Source organism: Oreochromis niloticus, linkage group LG7 (assembly GCF_001858045.2).
Source record: "Oreochromis niloticus isolate F11D_XX linkage group LG7, O_niloticus_UMD_NMBU, whole genome shotgun sequence".
Classification (NCBI taxonomy): Eukaryota; Metazoa; Chordata; class Actinopteri; order Cichliformes; family Cichlidae; genus Oreochromis; species Oreochromis niloticus.
In genome coordinates, this window is record NC_031972.2 from 10,979,836 (window position 1) to 11,006,449 (window position 26,614).

Consider the following 26,614-nt stretch of genomic DNA (forward strand, 5'->3'; position numbering starts at 1 on the left):
CCCAGCTTCTCATCACATCTGAGGGTAAAAGGTCTTAACATCCAGCCTTTTATGTTAAAAGTGATGCAGAGTGCTGCAACAGACTTTTTTCTATATGTTCTTTTGCAATTATAGTAAATCATCTTTATACTTAATCAAAGATATAATAAAAGCATAGGTCTGATTAATGTGCTGAATGAGAAATGCAGTTTGAGTAATTAAAACTGTTCTGTCTGGATTATGTGTGCATAGACATGATCCAGTTTGGACCTTGGAAAATAGTGGTTCTAATGACAGGCCTGTCACTGAGAGTCTGACTTTGGTGTGTGTGTGTGTGTGAGAGAGAGAGAGTGAGTGAGTGAGGGAGTGAGGGAGCAAAGCTGAGGAGCCACTGATCTAAAAGAATATCTGATTTTAACATGACTGATTTGATAAAAGAAGTTGTACTGAGTATAGTGTGATCAATAAACACTGAGTTTGAAGTGAGAGAAACTATTCCTTTGTATTTGAATTGAAAAGGGATTTGCTAAAATGGATGTACATATGAGAATAAGCTAATTGAAATAAAATTGCATAAACTGAATGAAACATGAACTGAATTGTATTTATATTTGATTGAATGTTCATATGTAATAGAATTTTCAACACAAAGAATAACAAAGCAAAGAAGAAAATGTAATTAAGGGATTTTAAAGATGTCGACAACAGTCTATGGATGTCACAGTGGGTGAGGCCAGATGTCATCTCAGAAAATGTAATGTCTAGAAAGAGAAGGGATGACCGGGTATAAAAAATGTTGTGCAGATGAGATAAAGATTTCTGCCCTTTGTAAGATGTTCACAGTTGGAAAGTGCTGCAGAGACGCCAGAGGATTTAACAGCTGCCCAAACTATTGACCTGCAAATTGGTCTTGTATTGTTTGCCTTTTCCTCTGCTCATTTTTGCCGTGTTATACAGGGAGTGCAGAATTATTAGGCAAGTTGTATTTTTGAGGAATAATTTTATTATTGAACAACAACCATGTTCTCAATGAACCCAAAAAACTCATTAATATCAAAGCTGAATGTTTTTGGAAGTAGTTTTTTAGTTTGTTTTTAGTTTTAGCTATTTTAGGGGGATATCTGTGTGTGCAGGTGACTATTACTGTGCATAATTATTAGGCAACTTAACAAAAAACAAATATATACCCATTTCAATTATTTATTTTTACCAGTGAAACCAATATAACATCTCCACATTCACAAATATACATTTCTGACATTCAAAAACAAAACAAAAACAAATCAGCGACCAATATAGCCACCTTTCTTTGCAAGAACACTCAAAAGCCTGCCATCCATGGATTCTGTCAGTGTTTTGATCTGTTCACCATCAACATTGCGTGCAGCAGCAACCACAGCCTCCCAGACACTGTTCAGAGAGGTGTACTGTTTTCCCTCCTTGTAAATCTCACATTTGATGATGGACCACAGGTTCTCAATGGGGTTCAGATCAGGTGAACAAGGAGGCCATGTCGTTAGTTTTTCTTCTTTTATACCCTTTCTTGCCAGCCACGCTGTGGAGTACTTGGATGCGTGTGATGGAGCATTGTCCTGCATGAAAATCATGTTTTTCTTGAAGGATGCAGACTTCTTCCTGTACCACTGCTTGAAGAAGGTGTCTTCCAGAAACTGGCAGTAGGACTGGGAGTTGAGCTTGACTCCATCCTCAACCCGAAAAGGCCCCACAAGCTCATCTTTGATGATAAAAGCCCAAACCAGTACTCCACCTCCACCTTGCTGGCGTCTGAGTCGGACTGGAGCTCTCTGCCCTTTACCAATCCAGCCACGGGCCCATCCATCTGGCCCATCAAGGCTCACTCTCATTTCATCAGTCCATAAAACCTTAGAAAAATCAGTCTTGAGATATTTCTTGGCCCAGTCTTGACGTTTCAGCTTGTGTGTCTTGTTCAGTGGTGGTCGTCTTTCAGCCTTTCTTACCTTGGCCATGTCTCTGAGTATTGCACACCTTGTGCTTTTGGGCACTCCAGTGATGTTGCATCTCTGAAATATGGCCAAACTGGTGGCAAGTGGCATCTTGGCAGCTGCACGCTTGACTTTTCTCAGTTCATGGGCAGTTATTTTGCGCCTTGGTTTTTCCACACGCTTCTTGCGACCCTGTTGACTATTTTGAATGAAACGCTTGATTGTTTGATGATCACGCTTCAGAAGCTTTGCAATTTTAAGACTGCTGCATCCCTCTGCAAGATATCTCACTATTTTTGACTTTTCTGAGCCTGTCAAGTCCTTCTTTTGACCCATTTTGCCAAAGGAAAGGAAGTTGCCTAATAATTATGCACACCCGATATAGGGTGTTGATGTCATTAGACCACACCGCTTCTCATTACTGAGATGCACATCACCTAATATGCTTAATTGGTAGTAGGCTTTCGAGCCTATACAGCTTGGAGTAAGACAACATGCATGAAGAGGATGATGTGGACAAAATACTCATTTGCCTAATAATTCTGCACTCCCTGTATTATAGAATCAAGAGGACTTCACAGAGCACAGAGATAAGCACAATTTCTCTTCAACAACTGTTCTCTTCTTCATATCAGCCAGCGCTCTACCTTTACCAGTCATAGTCCCTATATTTAAATATATATAATAAATATGTATTTATATTTTATATACAGGCTGCATTTTTAAATCACTTTTTAAATTCACTTTAAAATATATTTAGTTCAGGGTTCAAGACTTGAAATAATTTCAGCCTCATCTACTGTCAGTGTGACCCATTACACCACCATCAATGATTGCCCATTGCTCACTGTGTTCAGTGTCTAAAGCTGTATAAGGCAAGTTTGATTTAAAATGATTCTACAGTAAGATACAGTAAATGTTTCAGAGGATGTGACTGACAGTCTGAAAGCTGCATTAATGTCCACAGACAAAGCGTCCACGAATAAGCCCCATTGTTGATATATCCGCCTCTGTGTTCTAATAAACGTTTATTGCCTCCCATTAACAGTGTCTCAGATATATCTCTTGCTCTTATATTAACTCTTTGTTCGCTTCTGGTCGATAGCGCGCATGCGCCATGATGGATCTCCTTCATTGTGCCCTGTCCCCGTTATAGGCATTTCCAAGCTAGGCTAGCTGTCAATTCACTCCGCCACAACACGCCAGGGACGCTCCGGGCTGTGCAGACTCCATTTGCAAATACCTTTGCTGCATCGGTAACAGTGCTGATAAATGTTAAACACATCGCTGATCTTTGTAACCCCTGCGTAGTTATTTATATTTGCTGTTGTTTCTTTGAGAATTGTGCGTTTATCTCCAAGGTTAGCTAGATGTCCAGCTAGCATGTTGTAACGGTATAGCTAACGGTATCACTTATGTAATGATGTTTAGCTTTGCAGTGCACAGTTAAATCCTTTGGTTCATTGGTTTCCAGAGCTCAAGTGCAGCGACACAGAACGGTCAAGCTAGGCACGGATTTAGCAGCCGTACCAGTGGGGTTTCTGTTTAGCTGGATATAAAAGCGTGCGTGCGTGCGTGCGTGTGTGTGTGTGTATTTGAGTATTTGGGAAAGGAGTAGGGTGTCACTAATATGCTCGCAACTATCATATTTTTTGCTTGTTAGTGTGTCGGTGCAGCTTAGACAGCAACCAGCTAACTGATTGTCAAACCCCCTACACGCCTTTCTCCCGGCCATCTGCTATCCTTTGTCCCAACTAAGAGATGCAGCACTGAACGTTTGCTAAGAGCAGAAAGAGCTGTCGTTTAGCATTGGTCACTTGGGAACTTAACTATACCAGCTGCTTGTACACGTAAAGTAATAGTCCGATTACAACGGCAGTATATTCAGTAGAGAAAGAAACACGGAGCCCCCTGTTTTATATGCTACCCCACATTGAGTCTTTTGTTCTTCGTGCAGCAATCGTAGCCAGTTCATGAGTTAGCGCGCGTGTACAAATATATGGAAATGTGGCTTTATCTTATTTACCAAATTATTTTGCACATGTCTCGTTTAGAGCTCCGTGTGAGTCTATTTAGAGTGACATCAGTCATCAGTACAGTGGCGCTAGTTACTCATTTCCCTGCTCTTACTGTGAGTGCATAGCTTGTCTCACACACACACACACACACACACACAGACGTGTGTGCAGTGGTTTCCAATAATATAATATAATATAATATAATATAATATAATAACATAGTAGGTAGGTTACCATAAGTGCAGTAATAACAGCAGATGTTTCAGCTTGTGAATCCCATGTGAAACCACCGTAGCTCTCCAGGTGGTAACCGCTGACTGGTGGTGTAGTAAACACAGAACAGCATAGAGTTGAACCTAATGGATTGGGCGTAGTAACAGTTTTCTGCTTGAGGTTTTTTGGACCTTCCTGACTCAGTGCATTGCTTGGTGGCTCTTCTTGCTTTACCAAAGTACACCAGTTTCTGCCTGAATACTGTTGTTAGCTTAAAAGGAGTCTATCAAAGAACAGCTTGTTCCCATCTGCTGGATGTCAATAGGTAACCCGACTGTTTAATCAGGTACAGGCAGTTATTGCATTCAGTAGGTACACGGGAGTCCAACCTAACAAAATGGGGACTTCAGCAAAAAACCTCAAACGTCAGCAACTTTCAAAAAGGTTCTGGTGATTGTAGAGACAGTGAAGAATGGAGTACAATGAAAATCATTATCATGTTCAAGAACCCAGTTTGAGCATGGCTTGTGATCTTGATGGAACCTGTTTCCAGTTCTTGGCTGACAGGTGGTCTTCTGCTGCTGCAACTCACGTGCTTCATGGTTCAACATGTTGTGAATTCACAGATGCTCTTCTGCATACCTTAGTTGTGATGAGTGGTTGTTTGAGTTACTGTTGCATTCCTGTCAGTCTGACCATTGTGCCCTGACTTCTTGCATCAAGGTATTTTTCATGGAGAACTGCTGCTCACTGGATATTTTCTCTGTTTCGGACATGCTCTGCAAACATTCTCTGTTCTCAGTTTAAACTTCAGCAGGTCTTGACCATGTTTATACCCATGCCTTAATGCAGTGGCCTTGTTATTGGCTGATTAGATATTTTTGTTAAAAAGCAGCTGAATATGTATACCTAGTGAAGTAACCTGTGACTATATACAAAAACCACTGAGACTTTAACTTTTGTTAAGTGCTCATTCAGTATGAGCACTTAACTGAGCAGTATAACCAATTGATGAACAACATGGATGGTCATACCCTGTTTCTAAAGATGAGTTTTTACTGCTAAGCCTTTAAACACTTGTGTAGAATAAAGAGATTGTGAAGTTTCAAATTTGACAAAAGAAATGTCTGTCTTTATCTTCTCCAGCACAATGGCTGTCCCTCCAGCATACTCAGACCTGGGCAAGGCCGCCAAAGATATATTCAGCAAGGGATATGGTGAGCACTGTTTTAAGATTAGGAGTAAATTATTAACTGTGGGGAAACTGTGCTTCTTATCCACACTGCACATTTAATAAATACACTGATGTGAACAAAACTAAAAGTCTGGATGTAATTTCAGACATTGGATACTCACTTTTTGAAAGTTGAAATTTCAGTTTTGTACATATAAGGTACATATTTGTTTTTGAAGGAGATACCAGTATGTACAAAATTATATAATTTATGTATCAATTCATGGAGTATATAAATTGTATAAATCTAACAATAGACAAGAGTCTCTAAAGGAAGCTGAATGAAATGGAAAACTGTCAGAGCAGCACCTCGAATGTGGTGAAACACTTGAGAATGAACAGATGTAACTGGTAAGCAGTGATTAAATTTAAAAAAAAGAAAAAAAAGAAATCAGCTTGTCTTTTAGTAAATAAATTGCCAGCATACCTGGGGAGCCAGTCCAAGTAAAGTCTGTGTTGGATACCATGAAGGAAGGTTTCCAAGCTCGTCTGTAGCTCGTTTAACATTTTAAAATGATGTTACAGCTAGTCTGACCACAACGTTGCTTAGTCTTTACAATCAATAAACCACCTTTGTGGGGAAAATCTATCTAAAAATGTTAAATTATGCCTTTTTAAACCTTCCTGTCTCTGATTTGTCTTGCACATAATAACTATTAACTCATATTTTGTAATCAATCAGGCTTTGGTGTTGTGAAGCTGGACCTCAAGACGAAATCACACAGCGGAGTGGTGAGAACACTTTTTTCTTTTCATGTTCTTTCTTTATTCTTCGCCTCTCCTTTGCCTTTTCATGCCAATCTCTAACCTCCTCCTGCTCCACAGGTACCCTCTCGTGCTCAATGCCTTATTTAATTACAGTAACTGGACTCCTGCTGTGACTTGAAGCTGAAAGGGATTTAAAGCTGTTTTCACACATGAACTATACCTCTGAACTCTTTAGACATTACCCAGCAGAGCTGCCTGCACGAAGGCAAATATCCATACCAGACAGACTGGACATTAAATCTCTGTGTGGCAATTTGATAGGTGGTTGTTTAGATAATTCACAACAAGTGACTGAATGTCATATACTGTCTGTGCTGCTTCCTTCAAGTGCCCCTCACCTTAACCAAACAGAGTTATTTCCATTAGTGAGAACACGTCTGTTGAGTTCATGTGTAAAAACATCTCAGGTGGACGAATGGTGCTGATGTCGACCTGCTTGGCTTAATCTGCTCTCTGTTCTTGAGAAACATGACAGGCCTGCAGGTGTGCATTTGTGGCTTGTCTGTCTCTCTGGCCACCTTTCCTAACCCCTGCTCTGTCTTCATGCTGCTACCTTGGACTGCTCACTCTCTAATGTAGATGGTAAGATCGGTGTCAGAGCTGACTGCTCTGTCTGTCTCTGTAACTCAGAACACGTTTCCATGGATTTCTGTTCTGTTAACTTACCTAAACCTTTGTTCAATTACAAGTCATTTTTCAGTTGTTAATGTGGTTAAATAGTTTTTTTGTATTTATAATATTCATAAAGCATGAAAAAATGATTTTCTCTCTCATCACACTCATTTATACTATTTCCATTTCTTTATGGAGAATGTCTTTACTTTGGGCTGTACTCCTTTACATTATTTTTACAATGTTATACCTGGCCAAACAGTATGTTGTATGGTTGATAAAATGCCCGAAAATGGAGAAAAATATTATTAAGCTATTATATTAATTTCAGGCTCAATAGTTCAATTTTTTGTGCTACATTTACTGCTCAAAATAGTCCTGTATTTATCTTTTACTTGGTCTTTATTCCACTGGTGGAAACGAGACATTTTAGCTTCTCTCCTTTTTTAGCCACTGATTGGTTACATTTTGAACAGAAGAGGTTTGAACAGCGGGTGGGTGGGGCTTCAGTGCTCATAACTAGTGCTATATGCCTGAGAATACCATGTAAGGGATATTTCCCTGCTGACATCATGCTGAACCAAGAGTTAAAAAATCTTCTGAAAACGAGTGTTTAGAGCAGTCAGGGTAGTTGTAAACAACCAGTCCTCATTGTTTGAAGCTTTGAACATGTTCAGTGGTAAATGTCTTTTTCCTCAAGCGTCATTCACACAATCTCACACACACACACACACACACACACACTTTTTTCTGTATCCAAGCCCTTTGTCTAACATTTGCGCATACACTTCCACTTCAGCGGATGCATCAGAGGCAACTCGGTGTTAAGTATATTGCCCAAGGATACTTTGATAATAAATTGGCGGGGAATCGAGACACCGATCTTCGTTTACCTCCTGAGTCACAGCCACCCCAAACAGCCATCATTGTAATAAGATATGTATGACAGAAAATAAGGAAAAGAAGAGACTTGGAGGAATTTAAAAACGTGAAGAAAGCAAACCGATGCATTGGGTGGCCGGTCTGCACTACACTTTTATAGCTATTTTTAAAAAAAATTTGAATGGCATTGTTTCATTATTCTGTCAACAGATCCCTTTACACTAGAGTGAAATAGCTCAGTAACTTTGATTGTCGTGTTCTGTATTATAGGATGAATCGAATGACTTGACACTGATCAGTTTGCAGTTACCCAGGGAAATGACTAGGGCTGTTCCTGGTCAGTTAATAAGTAATTGATGAGATCCTTAGTCACACAATCTTTCTTAAATGCCAGAAAATGTCACCTCAGGGTGTTAAAGATGGAAGCAGCGTCTGTGTTTGTTTGGTAGTTTCAGTAATGGTGCCTAAGCTTTTAGAACATTTTAACTTGAACATAATGTGCTATGAAGGCCTTTATGTCTCACAACATGATACATGTATTAGTCAGTCTCTCAAACAACTGCATTGACTTTTCTTATATTTGTGTCTGAATTGAGATTTGCTAAAGGACCATCTCTTTGGACTCACAGAAGTACAATCACAGAAACTGTGCTGCCGTTGTCTCAGTTCTGTGACAGATTTTCACACAGAGATATGTTGTTGACTCATATACATATGTTGTTTTGCGACGCATGCATAGTGTGTGGTGATGGCTTATCTGATCATTACCTCAGGTTTTAGTTTTCTGCATTGACATGTAAGATGAAATTAGTTATTGTTAGCACACACTGAAAGACGTGTCGATACGAAAATCATCAGCAGGGCACCACTTTAATGTACTTTGTAATAAAGAAAATATCTAGAGAAAAGCCCTGATTGTAGTTTAAATCAAATATAATTTTCTTTGAAAATAAACTTTGAAATAAAAAACAAAACAAAAACAATGCCACATGTTGCATTACTTTTGAACAGATTACAGATTTCTGTACAATGCTACCTTAAGTAATTTGGAAAACTATCTAACTCGTTTTACCTTTCAGATATTATTTTACTGGCAGTGATGTTGGCAAGCAAGATACCGTTAGCTAGCCAGCTGTAATTTGGCTGTGCTGTATAAATCTGTGATTGTTAGCTCAGAGGGTTAGCTTATAAAATACATTGAAAAGTGCCAGCTAAATTTAGGCTCAGGATATGGATTAATTAGCTGACCTTACCTACTGTTATAAAGTACTTTTTTTATTTTTTTTATTGGTGGTTCAATCCCTGCCTTCTCCAGTTTGCATGCCAAAGTATCATTGGGCAAAGTACTGAATCCCAAGTTGGTTTTTGACGCATCCATCACATGAATGAATTGGATCAATGTTACACAGAAAACACTTAGGTTTAGAAAAAAGTGCCTGTATGAATATAGGTTAAGAGGTATGTTGTATAAGAGCCAGTCCATTTAATATTGTTTACATTTGCTGCAGCATTCATGTGTGGAAACTGTATCTATATCTCTATTCTATACACATCTGGTAACATTTAGAGGGAGCTAATTGGCCATCTTGTTGTATACCATCAAATCCCTGAGTTATAAAATCTGTACCTGGGAAGAAAATGAGCTAATTAACCCCAGGAATACTCATAGGTGCATTCTTGTGTCTAATTTCCTGCCCTCCTTGACATTGTATCCATCAATAACAAGTGGTTTTAGTGACACAGGGCTAAAAGCCAATCATGCGACATGTCTGAAACATGCTGTGGTGAATTTGGTGGAATCTTCATTGTTGACTTGAATGGGTGTGATCGGAACTAGAATACATTTCTGCCCACCTCAGTAGGACTGATATTGATATGCCAGTACAGAAAAATATCTTATTAACATTGGGAGGTGGATTTGTGTTTTTCTAATGACTTGGCACTGTTCTTACTCATTTCACTATGCATAAAAGCAGTCTAATCTTATTTTAATAAATGCAAGTCAGGGCAACAGCCACTGTCTGAAAAATTACATTGCATTCTTACATATATTTTTCAAAGTTCTCTTTTTTCCTTTGATTTTAAGCATGCATTCTTGTTAAAAAAGTGTTCTAGTGCTGATTGTCAGTGGCAGTTTAGATAATCACTTTGTTGTATTCATCATGGTTATCATTGTTTTTGTGTTCATTTTCTGTTTGTCTTCTGCCTCGTTAGTGTCTTGGATGCATTCATCTGTGAGACTGTCTTATTATGTCAGAGATTCCATATTGTTTAATATGTAGAGTACATGCTGATGTTTATCCCTTTATTTTTGACATGACTAATTATATTTGGTCTCAGTTCCTTTTTCCATTTTGATATCCAACAGTTCAACAATTTGCACAACAATACTCTTGAGTTCCACACTGATGCTTTGTGCTGATTGGTCCTTCACCAGGAGTTCAACACATCTGGCTCCAGTAACACAGATACAGGGAAGGCCTCAGGGAGCCTGGAGACCAAATACAAGATGAAGGAGCTAGGCCTGAGCGTCAACCAGAAGTGGAACACAGATAACACCCTGGGTACTGAAGTCACTGTGGAGGACCAGGTTTGTGTTTGTGGTTAAGAAACTGATTTAATTGTTTAAATGTCCTTAAAAAAACTATTGACTCCCAAGTTTTACTTTACCTACAGCTGGCTCAAGGACTGAAAGTTGGCTTGGATACATCTTTTGTACCAAACACAGGGTGAGACTACATTTATTAGTTTGCATGACTGATACTGTGTTATGTAATCAGTATTAACTTTGGGTCAATCCTGGATAAACAGAGTGCTGACTCTTTTTTTTCCACTCTTGCCTTGTTAATAATTAGCTGCAGGCTTTAAACTTGTTTTAGCCTCAAATTCAGTTCTCCTTTTTAAACCTTTAACTACCAACATAGTAAAAGCTGTACACTTAGTTTACTAATATTTTCCCAATCTGATAGAACAATTGAACAACAGATAGAAGTTTTCATCCAGCTGACCTCACTCACTCTTTACATGTTATTGTGTGCTAAGAACAGATGGACACACATAGAGGTACCTATAATTATTAAAAACATCTAAAAACTACACAAAATACTCAAATTTGAAAGTACTTCTGCATACTTCAATGCCTCTAAAAATTAGTGCTGTTATTCTTACTTATTGTATCCACGTTGATGTATAGTAATGTACCACTACAGAGTCTCAAAGAATAAGCTGATTTCTCAGTGTCGTATATTTCTTTTAACTTATTGGCCACTCTGTTTCTCTTGGCATGTCCTTATCAAAGCATTCTTTCTCTATTAATATATTTTTTTGACTTTCCTACTCTGTCTGTGTCAGAATCTAATTAAAATTGTGTCTACAGTAATAACAGAACATGTCAGCTTATGCAAAAGTGTGGCTAATTCATGTGGTTTAAATAGTTTTTGAACAGCAGTGGAGCTGTGTGATCTGGGAATTCAATACGTCATATTGTTTCCAGATAAGTTGGAATTTATTGTTGTCATTGGTTTTGGTATTTTAATGGCTCATCACTGTGATTAACCAACTTTTCAGCAAGAAAAGTGGCAAGCTCAAGACTGGCTACAAGCGTGACTATATGAATATTGGCTGCGATGTAGACTTCGAGGGTCCCATCATCCACGCTTCTGCTGTGTTGGGCTATGAAGGCTGGCTGGCCGGCTATCAGATGGCCTTTGATACGGCCAAATCCAAACTGGCTCAGAACAACTTCGCACTCGGATACAGGGCCGGGGACTTCCAGCTTCACACCAATGTGTGAGTGATTTTACATACGTACATAAACAGTTTGTAAAGATGCTTTGTTGCTTTTCCAATTATGGGCATCACATATCTAACTTCTGTTGCTGTAGACGAAGCTCTGTACAAAATCCTGCTGGGTGGAAGCATTATTTTTTTAAGGTTGTCCAAACCTACAGACAGAATATCCTCATATTGGACTTCATGAACTGATTTGCTTCTACCCTTCTACCCCAAGAGCAACTACCCCACGGGATTTGTGTCTACTCCCATCTCGAACCAGAGATTTTTCTCATGGAAATGTTCACTTGGAACGAAGGATGAACTGATTGATGAATTGTCCCAGTGACATAAAACACATTTTTGGGCATCAGTAACTAATTTCATTATGGGTTGTCATAAGTTGAATACAAAGAGGGATGAATTTATAATTTGGAGACGGGTCTGCAGGATAGAATTCTGTTTGCATAAGTAAATAAATGTCTGTTCTCTCTCAGTAATGACGGGACTGAGTTTGGCGGCTCCATCTACCAAAAGGTAAATGACGAGCTGGAGACAGCGGTTACTCTGGCCTGGACAGCTGGTAGCAACAACACTCGTTTCGGCATTGCTGCCAAATACAAGCTGGACAAAGATGCCTCTTTGTCTGTGAGGACTGACTCTTCACATTCACATGCACTGTTGCTGAAGCATATTCTCACAAACTGTTGTGCTGTTGTATCTGACGCCCTGTCATGTTTCCCCTACAGGCCAAAGTGAACAATGCCAGTCTGATTGGAATAGGCTACACCCAGAGCCTTCGACCAGGTGGGTTACCTTCCTCAACTGTGCCATTGGCACCCAGCAAAATCTTTCCCAACCTACACAGGAAGATCTTGGTTGCTTAAAAATACAACCCCATTTCCCAAAATTTATATTTTTCAATTAAATTCAATTTTATTTATGTCGCACCATTTACAACAACAGTTGCCTCAAGGAGCTTTATATTGTAAGGTAAAGACCATACAATACAATGGTATTTAATATGTAAATCCATGACTTGCAAATCTCACAAACTGAATTTTTATTCAGAATAGAAAGTAAAAAAATCACTTCTTTAAACTAAGTTTAAATAAAAATTCTAAGAAAAAAAAAAAAAAAGGTCATAATGAATTTGATGGCAGTAACACAGTAGTGCGTTAATGTCTGGATAATGAGGAAACCAGTTGCTGGACATTTGCAAGGGGAATGTTTTCATATTCTTGTTGCATATATGATTCTGAGTAAACAACAGTTTGTGATGCACCAAATATTTTTAGTTGGTTTAAGATCTAGACTGCAGACAGACCAGTTAAGCAGCTGGAATCTTCGAATATGAAGCCATGCTCCTGTAACATATACAGTATGGAGTTTAGCACTGTCTCAACCATGAACGCTCTTCCCTGTAAAAGATCTTGTCTGTTTACTAAAACCATATAACTTTCCCTATTAATGGTGCATTTTAGATCCTGAGATATTAAAAGTCTTCGCAATTATATATTACATCTTAACGTAAAATTAAAGTACATTATTCTAAAAATATTCTGAATATCAAGTTTTTTTTTTTACAGACTCAAATATCTCCCTATCTTTACTTCTTAGAAACTCTAGCTCTCTGAAATGCTCTCTTTATACCCATACTCCCACACTCATGTTATTGACCTGTTGCTCTTGTCCCAGCTATTTTGAAATGTATGGCTGCCACCAAATTAAAAGCTAATAGTTTTGATGAAATAGTAAAATGTAAACATTTAAACATTTGAATTTTTTTTTTTTTTTTTTTTATGTTCTAGTGTGAATAAAATATGGGTTTATGATATTTGCAAGTCATTGCACTTTCTTTTATTTACATGTTACATGGCATCCCAACTTTTTTGGTTGTACCAAATGTTTTTATTTTAACCCATTTCAGTCGATCAAAAATCTCCCAGCTAAGGAGTGTAAATTTGAAGCTTGTGAGGGCAACCTTGACTAAGAAATTCAGGAGTTAAGATCTTGATCAAGCAAGAAGGTGCAAACCATGTGCTTTCAAATTTACACCACACACTTACACAGGATAGTTAGGATAGGATAGACACACTGATACTCGTGCCCCCATGTCAACTTTTTTGAACAGGTCTAAAATTGAAAGTGTATCTACAACGTTATGACTGTGTCTGTGCAGGTGTTAAGGTCACCCTCTCAGCTCTCATTGATGGCAAGAACTTCAATGCCGGCGGACACAAAGTCGGCATGGGCTTCGAGGTTGAAGCGTAAACACGAGCCCTACCAATAAAGAAGAAGAAGCCCACTTCAGCACTTAGTTTTCGGCACCCTCCTATCACGATAACTTGTCTCCTTCTCTTGTCTCTGGACTCTCCCTCACACACCCCTCCCTTGTTCATACTTCTGATGAGCATTTCTGACAGTAATAGTCAAGTCTTAGCATTATGCTTAAAAAGTTGTGAGGCTGATCCTGAAACTGGCGTTGTGGAGAATTGTTTTTATGGCGTTTGAAATAACTATTTATTTCCCTGTAGGTCTTGAATGAAGTAGTTGTTGGTGTACATGTGTAGCTCATTTAAAGCTTCAGTACTGAGTTATTACTGCATTCCTAAAAGCATGTCAAATGAAGGGTTGGATGCAGAGCTTAAAGCTTATTTGCTTGGTTAAAAAAGGTGCAGAGTGTCTGTCGTCTCTTTATTTTTGTATCCATTTGAACAGTTTTGGCTTTTTTGCTGCAATCCAAGGACTATTTAATCCATGTCATTGTTTTCATACAACACATATCATTAAATATTGAAGTAGTGGTGGATGAAGTTAAGCGCTAAAGACCGATTTCTGGAATGACGACATGAAAGATGTTAGATCTATTATTGCACGTGTCTCAAAATGCTCTTTTAGCCCTTTGTGACTTCTGATTTTGGTAGGTGAAATCAACATAATGGAATCTTCTGGTAGCTCTTTGCTTTTGTTTTTGTTTTGTTTTTTACATTTCTGCAGTGTTGTTTTCATCTATCTGTCTCAGCTCAGCGGTCACAATGAAAGTGAGGCTATTTTGCTTCTGTATCTCAGAGGCACCAGGCATCTTAACTTGACTGCCAGCTGTTTCCTCATGTTGCTCGGGGACCTCACTCGTTGCTGTCAGTGATCGCGTCTTCAAAACTATCTCCACTCTTAAGCTCTGTATATTAAAATACAGGTGCTTGTCCTCCAATTAATTCCAGTTGAAACACTTGATAGGAGTGTTGTGTCCCCACATATCTGTCCTGTTACTTTGGTTGGAAATCCTGCATCAGAATGTGTTTCTTTTTCATCTTATGTTGTCATTATTATTATTATTATTATTATTATTATGAGACTTTCTTTTTCTTTGTCACATAGACACAGTACCTCATTTTTTTCCAGTGTAAACTAAGAGAACTCTAATAATTAAAAAAATGGGAAAACAGCACCTAGAAGTGCTTTGAATTCTTTGTCTCAATTAATGCCTTCAGTATTTAGTATTATATTGCTCTTACAGTGCAGTGGTGCCCAGGCTTTTGTAGCTGTAGCTGAGCATGTTGACTTTCACTGTCTTGGGATTTTAAAGATCTAAATAACAAGTGAAGATTGGATCTGACTGAAACGTAAGAGTCATTTTCTTTGCCATTGTATACCCAAATAGAGAAGCTTGTAACAGTTGTCAGGCCAAAATACATGTACCCTTACTACCATTACCACATATGACATGAATGTTAATAACAAAATCTATTTATGCAATTATAAGTGATAGCTTATTGTTCCGTATAATTTAAAACAATTATCTTTACATGGGGGTGTTAAGCTAGTTGTTAATCTGTAGCCACCTTATTGCTAAACTAAGCTAGCTAGTTTGTGCCACTAGTTTCAAAACAAATGTTATGTGCTATCCTTCGTGCCATGTCTGTTGAGAAGAAAACAGATTTCTTAAAGTATAAAAATATTCTTTTAAAGTTGCACTTGCATCAAAAAGAATAGTGTTGGTGTTTAAGTGGTGAATTCTGCACATAAAGTTGATATCAATTGTACTGAAAGATACCTTAAACAATATTATGGTCATTTCCACCCGGATACTAGCAAGTTCTTGTACTTTAATAAAGTACCTTTACATGATTCACAGTTTACTTGTGCTGGGCTTTGGTGGAGCCCCTCAATTCTTCCACTGTCCGGAACAAGAGGTTTTTAGCTCCTTCCCATTCAAAGTTGTCTTCCTTCTTTAAAAAGGAACCCATACCAACTCTTAATTAACATCAGAAGCAAGAAGAGCAGGAAAAAACAGAAACAGAGCATTTAGAGCACTACATTGATGTCATTTTATGCAAATACATTTAGTATGATCATCCTCCAATGTAACTGTGGGTGTGTATTATATATATAGAATTTATATATAGTATAAATAAAATACAAATATGAAAATAAATAAAATATTAATATATAAAAGAAAATAAGGAAAAATATAATGGGTCCAATTTAACATATATGGCCATGCCCATCTGTGCTGTCTTTGTTTGGATGACCCTACCAGAGACCAGACTTTTCAAATATATTGATTGCCTGCAAAGACACTTTGCTACCATGTGCTCTTGCGTTGTCATTCTGCTGACTTGCATTATCTGTCACACGTCCTGTGAACATCCTGTAATAGGTATTAGTAACTTTTGCATTATGAACTTCCTCCTTCATAAATGAGTGAATATTAGTCTTACACAGCTCCAGTGCATGTTATTACCCTTATCCAGGAGATAAAAAGACCATTAGTAAGATGTATATCCTTCACTTGTTTTTCTTTATCAGCATTCATGACTAGATAGATAGAGCTGCTTTTATAATGCCCCACATTTAAAAAACAATTTAAAAAAATTCACCATGAGTTTAACAGACAATGACTGATACTCAATCTGTAGGCAAGGGACAGCACCTAGAGTATGATTTAAAGCACAGTCCAATAACTGGGGGTTTTGACCACAGCCCAAGCCTGATTTATGTATATAGAATTTGTCTGCTCCAAATGTCAAGGTGGTCAAACCAGAAACTCTTAGCAGTGTCTGAATGTCTGAACATACCTTTGTGCCAGTCCATTAAGTGTTTGGATTGGTTTAATTAGACCGTTACATTTTACTTACTGGTAGTGCTAGGTGAACTGTCCCTGGAGTTACTGAAATATCCTCTGTGAGCCAGCACTGTACTAATGTCTAGGTTTAAAAAATCAGTTTAGGTGTTTTCCTTTTTCTATGCAGCTATTCAGAGGTATTTGGGAGATACAACAACAGGCAACTTAAATCATCTTTTATTAATGTACACTGGGTGAACCCACCCTTCAGGGACTGCCTGCCGCATTTTAAGTGTTCACCAAATTTATTCCTTGTTTCCCCCCGACAAAGTTTAATATACCTTTTTGTGTGTGAATTTTTTTTTTATTACATTCTTACAAAACCACTCTTAAAAGCGTTGGCTTTGAATTGTGTCATTCAAGTTTCATAATTGTAAATTCACTCCCTTTTCTTCATGTTTAAAAGAATGCGAACAAGAGCATGTCACAGCAGGTTGACTTTAGCCACCACTTGCTTGCAGCCTGTCTGGGAGTATTCGTGCCCCCCTACTGCAGGGTAGTATTCAATCTCCCCCGCGAGCCGCTCTATGTTAGCATGATCCGGGTAGAATCCCTCTCGAGTAATTTCGTCCAGGAAGCACTCCATCACATGACCTTTCTCCAAAAGACTGAGAGGTAAGATATCAGCCTCTGTCCAAAGCGGGTGAAGCTCTTCCAGCATGCTACGTAAAATGGGAGTCAGCTCTTTTACCAGATTGCTATGACGACCTGATGCTGTCATTGCCATGGAAATACTCGAAGAGTTGTGCAGCATATGTTTGGTGATGTGTGCATGACCCAGGTTGCTTAGAAATAGGTAAATAGCATTCAGGTATTCATTGGACTGGTTGGAGGACACGAGCTGCAACAGCGTGTCTAGGATCTCGTGGTGCATGTGCTCTGCCTCGTCGAAGATGAAGAGCGGAATTTTCTCCTCCTCCTCGGCTCGTTCTACCATCTCTGAGATCAGAGCTGAGAGGTCACTGGCACACTGCAGGGCGTTCGCCTCCTGGGGGCAGTGGTGGAGCACATAGTACTGCAGCACAAGCGTGTCACCCACCACGGAGCGGAAATGTCCGGCCAGTAGGCGTCCCAGGTGGCTCTTACCTACCCCGGTCGGGCCGTGCAGGGATACCACCAGAGGCTTGTTGTGGACGTAGGTAGACAGGTAGTCCTTCAGGTGGGACAACAGGCTCTCCACAGCTCCCTGCTGCCCAAACACTTCCCTCCTCAGTGTCTTCTCTAATCCCTCCAGATCATATCTAAGAACGTGGTCATCCAGGTTCTCTATGGCGTTGTAGACCTGAAAGAAACAAACCACAGCTATTAAGAATATAGCCGAGTGCAGGGGCATTTCCAGGATTCATTAAAAAGGGATGCACTCCTTGGCCCAAGAACACTGAAAACAAAGGGAATTATTTTAGACTCATGTGCAGTCCTTGAGCCTTTATATAGACAGTATTACATATAAAGTGAAACTTCAGAAGGCTTTAAAAAGAAGAACTACTGTGTACTTAAATAAATGTAGAATATAATGCTAATAAACTTGTTGAATTTCAATCATTAAACTTCCAAATATGTCAGAATATACAATTAAAAACATCTTCTTATTGAAAACAAAAGAAACCCCCCAAATTCCTGGTGTGTTAGACAGTTTATTGTGCTAGATCAATTCATATATTAGCAATACAAATTTTGCCAAAGATAGAACACATTCTCACTGCTTTGTTGGGGAAGAAATAACTGACACATTTACAGACGCATGCGTTATGAAGTGTTATGAAGTGAAAGTAGGGGTGCCTGTTGCTCAGGAGGCAAAGCACATCATCTGCTTAACAGAAGACTATGGTTGCTCTAGATTGATTATCTTGCCCAAGGATACTGAATCCAAAGTTGCTCCTGTATTCATCAGTGTGAATCTTTAGATAGGAATGCATGTGTGAATGACACTCGTTGTTCTACTTTGAGTGTTCAAGCAGAAAAGTTCTGCGTAGGAGCCAGTCTACTGCTAACATCATAAATCCACTTAATTAATAGTATACAGAATTATTTAATTTTGAAATTAAACTGTTAATAATAATATTTCTGCACTAAGTAAAGTATTAAATATGCAGGGTGGTTAATAGTGAGGTGTGTGGCTATGTCCTCGAAGCAGCATATAGTAGCCTTGCAGAGCAATGTTTGTGTAGCTGGTACACAAGAAGGGACGATATTTCTTACAGTTTTTAAACCTCAATTTCACTGCACCCAATATGTGTTTTTTTATAGAGTATACAAATTTCAGCAAGCATACTACTGTACAAATACTACAGTCACAGGACTATATGGAGTTCTATGAAAATGTTCTTTTTGGCATGACTGTATATCTTTAGAAATATATAAATATACTGATATACAGATCATCTCCTTGGAGTTATGCGGCAAACAGCTGAGAGTGATTTCCGCCCAGCTTCTCACTTTGGCAAACTAGAACAGGAAATACACTTGGACCAGTTTTAAATATTTACATTTGAAATGGCAAAATAAACCATAAACAAAGCTGCAAGATACACGTGACAATAAAGCAGCTGGGTGACGGCTGGATTAACCAATCTCTGCTGAACAGTGCCTCAAGGTTCATCAAAGATGAACACACCTTAGACTGATTAATGGCATGTTGTATTTCTCGTCTGAATGAATTAGGACATGACTGAGCAAGCAGAAAGTCTATATTTAATCATGCACATGAGCTGAAGATAGCACAAATGTCCCGCCCTCCCTATTTATACTGTAGCTGGCGACAAAAGAAGCAGACTAGCAAGAGATAAGTCCTAAGGAAGTTATTCATTCATTCGTTCAATGTTTTTGTAAATCAAATTCTTAATGGTACCAGAAAAAGGTAAGAGGAGCATATTAGAGAAGCATTCCACCACTTGATAGCAGCTTAGTTGGAAAATGTGTTGTTATTTATTTACCTGGAGAAAGACAATGGCAAAGAGCAGATACAGGCAATATTTGGCTCGGCTGCGGTCCTGCTTTGGCGCAGCCCTTCGTCTCCCTCCTTCGGGAAACAACACCCGTTTCTTCTTTCTCCTCTTCTTCCTCTGTGGGATGCTGGATGATGGAGAGGAGAAGGCAGTGGGGGTGAATCCATCAAAGGTGAAGATTTTGGGGCTGGTCCGTCCTGGGGCGCCCGTGAGGGCACACTGGCCCCCCAGGGCCATCTCTTGACGCCGTTTCTTCATTGCTTGGTACTTCTGTTTGATGCGTATAACGGCGCGCAGAGTGGAGGAGATGTTGGAGAGACTGGGGGCCGGACTGCCTCTCCCATTCTCACTTTTCTCTTCTTCCATCTCCGTGTCTCCCTCAAGCTCTTCATCCATCTCTCCCTCGAATTCTCCCTCAGTTTGAGAGGCAGAGATGCTGCTGTCTCGGTCACTCATCTGCAGAGAGGAAATGAAGGACTTTGAAGAACTACACCAGCGCATCTTAAAAAGTTCACACATAAATGAAACTATTTTGAACCTTGTTATCTTTAAATGTTGATGATTGTGGCTTAAAGCTCATGAAAATCTGAAACTCAGTATCTTAAAGTAGTTTAGTACTTTAGACTTTAGTCTAAAGAATGTATTACTATTTAAACGGTCTAATTTAATACACGCAACCACAGTTGGAGAAGTCCACTGGGTTGAAAGTTGTCCAAATGGCAATCATGGACACCCTGCACAAGGAGGATAAGCCCCAGATTGTTATTGCTGAAAGACTGGGTGTTTGCACAGTGCTGTATTGAAGCATAATAATGGAAAGTCATCTGGAAGAGAAAGGTGTGGCAGGAAAATTTGCATAAGCAACAGGGATGGCTGCAGTTTTGAGAAAAGTGTCAAGAAAACTTGATTCAAAAACTTGGGAGAAGTTCACATGCAGTAAGACTTGTGTCAGCTCATCAAGAGACACTGCACACAGTCAGCTTCAGCAAAGATGCCGGAGTTGTTGCATTCCTCATAACAAGCGCTCCTGAAATAAAGACTACATCAGAAGTCTTAGCTGAGCTGAGGAGAGAAAGAACTGGGCTGTTGAGCAGTAGTCCAAAGTCTTCTACTTAGGTCAAAGTAAACTTTGCATTTTGGGATATCTTAGATTCTGGAGGAAGAGTGGAAAAGCACAGATTCAAGGTGTTTGAAGTCTAGTGTGAACTTTCCACAGTCTGTGATAATCTGAGGAACCATCCATCTGCTGGTGTCGCTGATGGTTGGTCCACTGTGTTTTACCAAGTCCAAATGTAATGCAGCCATCTACCAGAAGATTTGAGAGCACTTTGTGCTGCTGAAAAGCTGTATGGAGATGCCAGTTTTACTTTTCTGACAGGGCTCAGCACCTGCCCATGGTACCAAAACTACTACTAATGGCTTGCTGACCATGCTTCAGTAAAAACTCAGCAGCAGAGGAGCCCATAACAAAGTGCTGAGTGTATAAATGAACATATTTTTCAGATATTCAAATTATAAATCATTTCTTTGATTGCTTTTTGGCAATGTGTAACCTATGTATAGGATATGTGAAAGTTTCAGCTTATTTTCTGTGATTTGAACAAAAAATAATTTTTATGCACCAGTGCAATATGATAGCATCAACATTGAGAAATCCAATTTTGGGGAAAACTCATTTTCCCTAATCTTAATTTTGATTCCAGTCCCTATGATGCAAGACATCAACTTCCTCCAAAGTTTCCTTTAATAGTGGTTTTGAAAGCTTTAGTCTTCTTATTTACCTGAAAAGGGGGTTTCTGTTTTCAGTGTTGCCTTTCTGCTACCAGACTGGCCCAAGAATCAGGGTTAATGATATCTTACTCATCATGGTCACATAGGAACAGGAAACGAAACTGATAATGTAACATCTGAAATACAATGCTGTCTCTCATTTGTCTATTTTTTGTCTGTTTGTTTTGAGCAATACTTCACTGGGCTTTCTGAATTTTTGTTTGTTTTTGATTTGGGTTCTTTTTGGATATTGTCTGCTTTTTCATTAATTTTCAGTCCACTTCGTGTATCTGATGCTTTTCAGAGGAATAAAACTTATGAATCTTTCAAAGTTAAAACACAAATAACTAAAGTGTTGAAATATAACAAACAACTTAAGAAAAGAACTAACATTAACTAGTATCTTTTGGCACATTGTTACTAGCAGCCTGTCACAAGACCACATTATTAGTTCCTACTTCCTTAGTTGGTTCTACGAAAAATACCAAAAATAACACAGGCAGAGCAAAAAATCTAATTTTTTCCACCAACAAGGTGATTTTTATCAGCCAAAAACTTATATCTGTCAGATATTCTCACATATGTTAGCATGGTTTGCAGTGTGTTGTGAAAAATTTGAGGAAACGGAACAAGCAATGGACAAAAGAAGAAGTGGCAAGCCTTCAAAACTATCGATTGCAGATGAATGGTATCTGAAAGTCATGTCCTTATGAAATAGGAAAAACTCCAGCAAAGACCTGACACAAGACCTGAGAGCTGCATCTGGCCTTTCAGTTGATCCATCTACTGTTCGCTGAAGCCTCATTAGAAATGCTCTCAGTGGAAGGGTGGCTGTCAGTTGAAAACTAGAAAAACAGGCTGAGGTATAAAAAAAATTACACAAGAACTGGAAACTGGAAATTAATGGCAACACTGACTCTGTAGAGATCGTCGATATACATGGAGGTGGAAGATTGAGTATCTACGGGCATCTATAAAACTTGGTGGTGGCTCTGACTTAGTTTGGGGCTACATTTCACCCAGTGCGTTGGGGATCTTGTCACAATTGATGAAATTATAAATGCAGAAAAATAACATCAGATCTTGATCCATGCTATCTGGGAAGCATCTGACTGGCAACAGTTTTGTTTTTCAGCTGGATAATGATCTCAGACACACTGCTATTGCATTCAGCGTATACCTTGATAGCTGGAATACCATTAGTCTTGGATAATCAGTGCAGGATAATCTTGGCAGAAAATGGAACCAAAGCCAGCCAACACCCAAAGAGCTTTGGAATGTCCTTCAAGAAGGCTGGAGAACCATTCATAAAGACTACTTAAAGTAATTACAAGAAGGGTTGCTTAAGAGAATTCTAGCTGTGTTGAAGCATAAATGTGGTCAAATAAAATACTGACTTCGACTTTCAAGCTCAATAGAATTGTACAACTTTTTTCTGCTTATAAACTGCATTTCCATGGATGTTTGCAAGTTTCAGTTTGCTTCTATTTCTCATTTTCCTAAAGAAATGAAGACTTTTGCATTTATTGGGGAAATATCTGTGTCTTTAAGCAGCCATGCTCTATTATGTTACCCTGTCAAATAAGAACTGTGTACTGAAAAGGCTAAATTTATTGAACAGCAATGCTAAATGTGCACTGTATTAATGTCAGCTTATTTACTAGGTGAAATACACGTTATTTGCTTCTTTGCTAAGTTAGTGTATTCTAGCTTTATCATCATTTTCTGTATCTCTATGGTTGTTTTGTATCCCTTGGTGTAAGTTTTGCATGAGACATAGATGACAAAATTGATACCAGTATCATATGGGTTTGGAACTTTCCCCCCAAGAGCCAATTAGCATAAACTTAGCATGAAATGACTGGAAACAGGGGGAAGCTAGGCTGCTACATATACAGTACACTATTTTATCTCACCTGACAGTAGCAGCAGTGGATTTTTAGACACAGCAAGATAATCTACTGGCACTCGCTAATCTATTATCACAGTAGAGCGGCATTGTAACTTTTGGAAAGAACACATAAGTGTTGAAATATTGCCATGTATTAATGATATATACAGTATATCTTTATTTTTAGTGTTCATGCAAAAGAAAGGACTTTCTAAGCATCCAAATAAGAAGAGCTCAACATATACACCCAGTCCTCCTTTCTCTTAAAAAATCTTTGCTCAATTTAAGTAAGATCCTCCCAGGCTTCTAACAGTAACCCCACGCTGATATTAGATACTGAAGTGGTGGAAGTCAGAAGACATTAACAATACAGCTGATCCTATGTTTTTGAAGCATACTGGAACTCACAGCTGCATGAAATTTGCACGTGAGGAAATAAATTCTGAGAACAACAGGGTGGCAAAAATGGCAAGGAAGAGAGACCAAATGTGAAAAATAGCTGCAGGTATAACAGTGAAGAAAAAAAAAAAAGGGTGACACATGCAGCTTCAGTGGCTGTTAAAAATGTAGCCAGCATTTCCGGTAGGGTTAGAAGATAAAGATCACTGTTCATTTTGATGTTGTTTAGTATGCTACATTTTTATTTTATTTTATTAATTAATTCTATATTTTAGGCTGATTTTTTTGTATTTTATTCATTTATTTATGGGTTTGTTTTGGGGGGTTTTTTACAGAGCTGTTTTGTTTTTCTTCAAAACCAATATTAAGATTAGTTACATCAATCACTTTGGAAATGTTGTTCCACAAAGAGGGAAGTGAACCCTCTACTAGAACTTCCTATGGCAAACCAAAACGCAAACATCTGAGTGCAACCTTCACAGGAATCTTAAACTTGATAAGTTCTGCAAACTCGTGTGCTTGAGGTTCTGAAATAGGCTGTGGTTACAAGCTTGCATTTGTAACCGTTTTTGGTCATCAAAGGCTGTCAGGTTGACGGCCTGATGGTTTACTTGATGTACTCCCTTGGGTATTCTGCACACACAGAAACTGTAGTGCAAAGTCTGTCTGCAGTATTATAGCGCACAGGCTATAGGAAAGGAGGAACTATGAGTGAGTTACACCCAGAAGAGCTCAAGACAGCAGACAAGTGTAACATATAAATTAACACAATCATACTACAGGACAGAAAATAACTTCTGCTAAATGTTTTTTGGTGCCAGCATTAATGTCAATGAGAACTGAGCAAAGCACATGAACAATGATTGGAATGTGAGTTGCTTGTTCATCTTGGCAAAGAGGCAGCGTCATTTCTGGAAAAGTTATAATACCCCTGTGTCTAAGCCTCTTTTACTTCAGCATAAAAGAATTCAGGACAGCATGTGAGGGTAGAAAGACTGTATCTGTGCTCTTTGATATCTCTTTCTAGTCTTTTCCACATGCAGAGACCTGAAAGATATGGCATACCAGAGACTGTATGTAGTGCTCATGAAGTTGGCTGTACAAAAATATCTCTTTGTGGTGAGCAGTTCTTTCTTGTTTGGTGTGTGTTTTGGCCGTGGAAAGTTGAGCAAATATACATAGCCTCACGCAGAAAGTTAGTATCCTTCTAAAACCTTTTTCTTTTTTACTCATTTTACATACACAACAGCTGATTCACCAAGCTGCACACTCTGCTTGCAAAGCTGTTAGGCAAAACAAGGAGAGGGGATTTTAAGTGGCAGAAGAAGAAAAAGTTTTTTTCTTACCTTTATACGTGTCTAAAGCATTTGAAAATAAAAAAAAGAATTTTAGTGCAAGTCTACTCCATAGCTCAGCACAGCGGTGAGAGCAGAGAAAACGTCCATACAGTCAACAGCTCAACTCAGGAAGAGCGTTTCCCTCTGACTATCTTACCTCTAAATCCTGTTCTCAGCCATCTGCTGGCTCCTCCTCTGGCTTCCTCTTTTATTCTCGCATTCTTCTGTCCAGCTGCAGCTCAGGCTTTTTCACTGTTCAGCTATCAGCTTTCACACGTGGTTAGAAAACAGCTCAAATGTACCCCAAGTACTTTTATTCCCACGATTAAAATCATATCTTTTTAACTGCTGGTAATCAAGTAAAAAAAAAAAATGCGTTCAGAATTTGTTGACGTGGTTTTGGTTTCTTCTTGGCTATGCCAGTAATGAGATACGGGAAATGTCAATCATCTCACGAGAACCCACAGACTTTGTTTCTCATTAGCATTTATCACGGTGCACTTATTTGTATATTCAGTGGTGGAAAAGATCTCATATACTTGATGTAAGGAAAATTTCAGGAGGCTTGTTTTCCTTAGATTTAGACCACACATTCAAGTCAGTTCAATTTTATTTATATAGCGCCAAATCATCAACAGCTGCCACAAGGTGTAAGGTAAAGACCCTATAATAACATAGAGAAAACCCCAATAATCGTTGCATTAATTTAATCTCTATATGATTGTAAATGTTGTTTAGGGAAATATTTGGGGACATTAAGGGCTGCTGGAAACTGTGACCAGCTTGTTCCTGATTTGATGATTTTTCCTCAAGGATTAATCAATAACTTGAAATGTCTGATCCTTGTAGATCCACTGGTGGATGAAACATTAGAGGCCATACTTGGGGATATAAATAGAAAAATAAAAGGTGTGGAAAATGTTTGCATGCGGTATCATTTGCCTATGACTACAGTTGTTACTACACACAGGCACAGGATTGAAATGTCATCAGGAGGGAGGTTTAGAGTGTGACAAATGAAATGTTCCTAAAACTTGTCGTGGTTTGTAGAGAAGCGTAATGCTTCAGAGAATTGCATGCCAATTACTGGGTAGATGGTGTGTCTACCAAGACCAAGCTTTTTAATCTGTCAGTGTGTGTGTTTTCCAACTATGTACACAGTTTACTTTCAACAGGCTGCTGGTAATAAACTGTGAATGTAGTAGACTGCAGAAGGATTAGTTAGATATGACTGCATCTTCCTTGTGGTAGATCTGACAGTCTGCACTTTAACATCACGGCTGCATAGTATGTCATTTCAACAAAGATCATTCGTCACTTGATTCGCCATCTGTTTCAGCTTCACACACTTTTTACCTCAGAACAAGAAAAACTTCAGAAAATGTTTTATTGAAAGTGGCAGCACAGTTTTAGTGTTAACAACGAAAAACTGAACACTTTCATGGCAAGAAAACAAACAAACAAACAAAACCCCAGCATGAACTGATGTTTCCAGGAGCATGATTTGCCGTATTTTGTTTTTAAATGAAAGCTTCTATGGCTGAAAAAACACCTCTTCATCTCTTCTCTGAAAGCAGTCGCTACAGGTACATTCCAGCTTTTCTCTTGATGATCACTGTGGAAAAACATCTTTTCATTTAACTGTCGAGAGCGATACTATACTCGTATAGTATACTCGTGGCCGTCACTGGCTATATGTGTGA

The 26,614-nt window shown here is 38.7% G+C and overlaps 2 protein-coding genes across 4 annotated transcripts; one reads left to right on the top strand and one right to left on the bottom strand.

Annotated features, from left to right (window-relative positions):
* Positions 1-3,044: 3,044 nt before the first annotated feature.
* zgc:56235 (Voltage-dependent anion-selective channel protein 2-like) lies at positions 3,045-15,060 on the top strand. Of its 2 annotated transcripts, XM_005457902.4 has the most exons (10): positions 3,045-3,199; positions 5,321-5,391; positions 6,091-6,140; positions 6,756-6,758; positions 10,108-10,260; positions 10,347-10,399; positions 11,238-11,459; positions 11,939-12,089; positions 12,191-12,248; positions 13,624-15,060. In XM_005457902.4, the coding sequence occupies exons 2-10, from the start codon at positions 5,325-5,327 to the stop codon at positions 13,713-13,715; spliced, it is 849 nt and encodes a 282-aa protein (XP_005457959.1). In that variant the 5' UTR covers positions 3,045-3,199; positions 5,321-5,324; the 3' UTR covers positions 13,716-15,060. The 2 variants fall into 2 exon arrangements, with proteins under 2 accessions (XP_005457959.1, XP_003453021.1); XM_003452973.5 differs by lacking the exon at positions 6,756-6,758.
* A 470-nt stretch (positions 15,061-15,530) lies between these two features.
* tor4aa (torsin family 4, member Aa) lies at positions 15,531-25,289 on the bottom strand. Of its 2 annotated transcripts, none has more exons than XM_005457903.4 (3): positions 25,069-25,289; positions 19,503-19,970; positions 15,531-17,851 (listed from the first exon to the last, which is right to left on the bottom strand). In XM_005457903.4, exons 2-3 carry the CDS (start codon positions 19,968-19,970, stop codon positions 16,994-16,996), a joined length of 1,326 nt encoding a protein of 441 aa, XP_005457960.1. In that variant the 5' UTR covers positions 25,069-25,289; the 3' UTR covers positions 15,531-16,993. The 2 variants fall into 2 exon arrangements, with proteins under 2 accessions (XP_005457960.1, XP_003453051.2); XM_003453003.3 differs by lacking the exon at positions 25,069-25,289 and adding an exon at positions 24,921-25,062.
* Between the last annotated feature and the right edge of the window lie 1,325 nt (positions 25,290-26,614).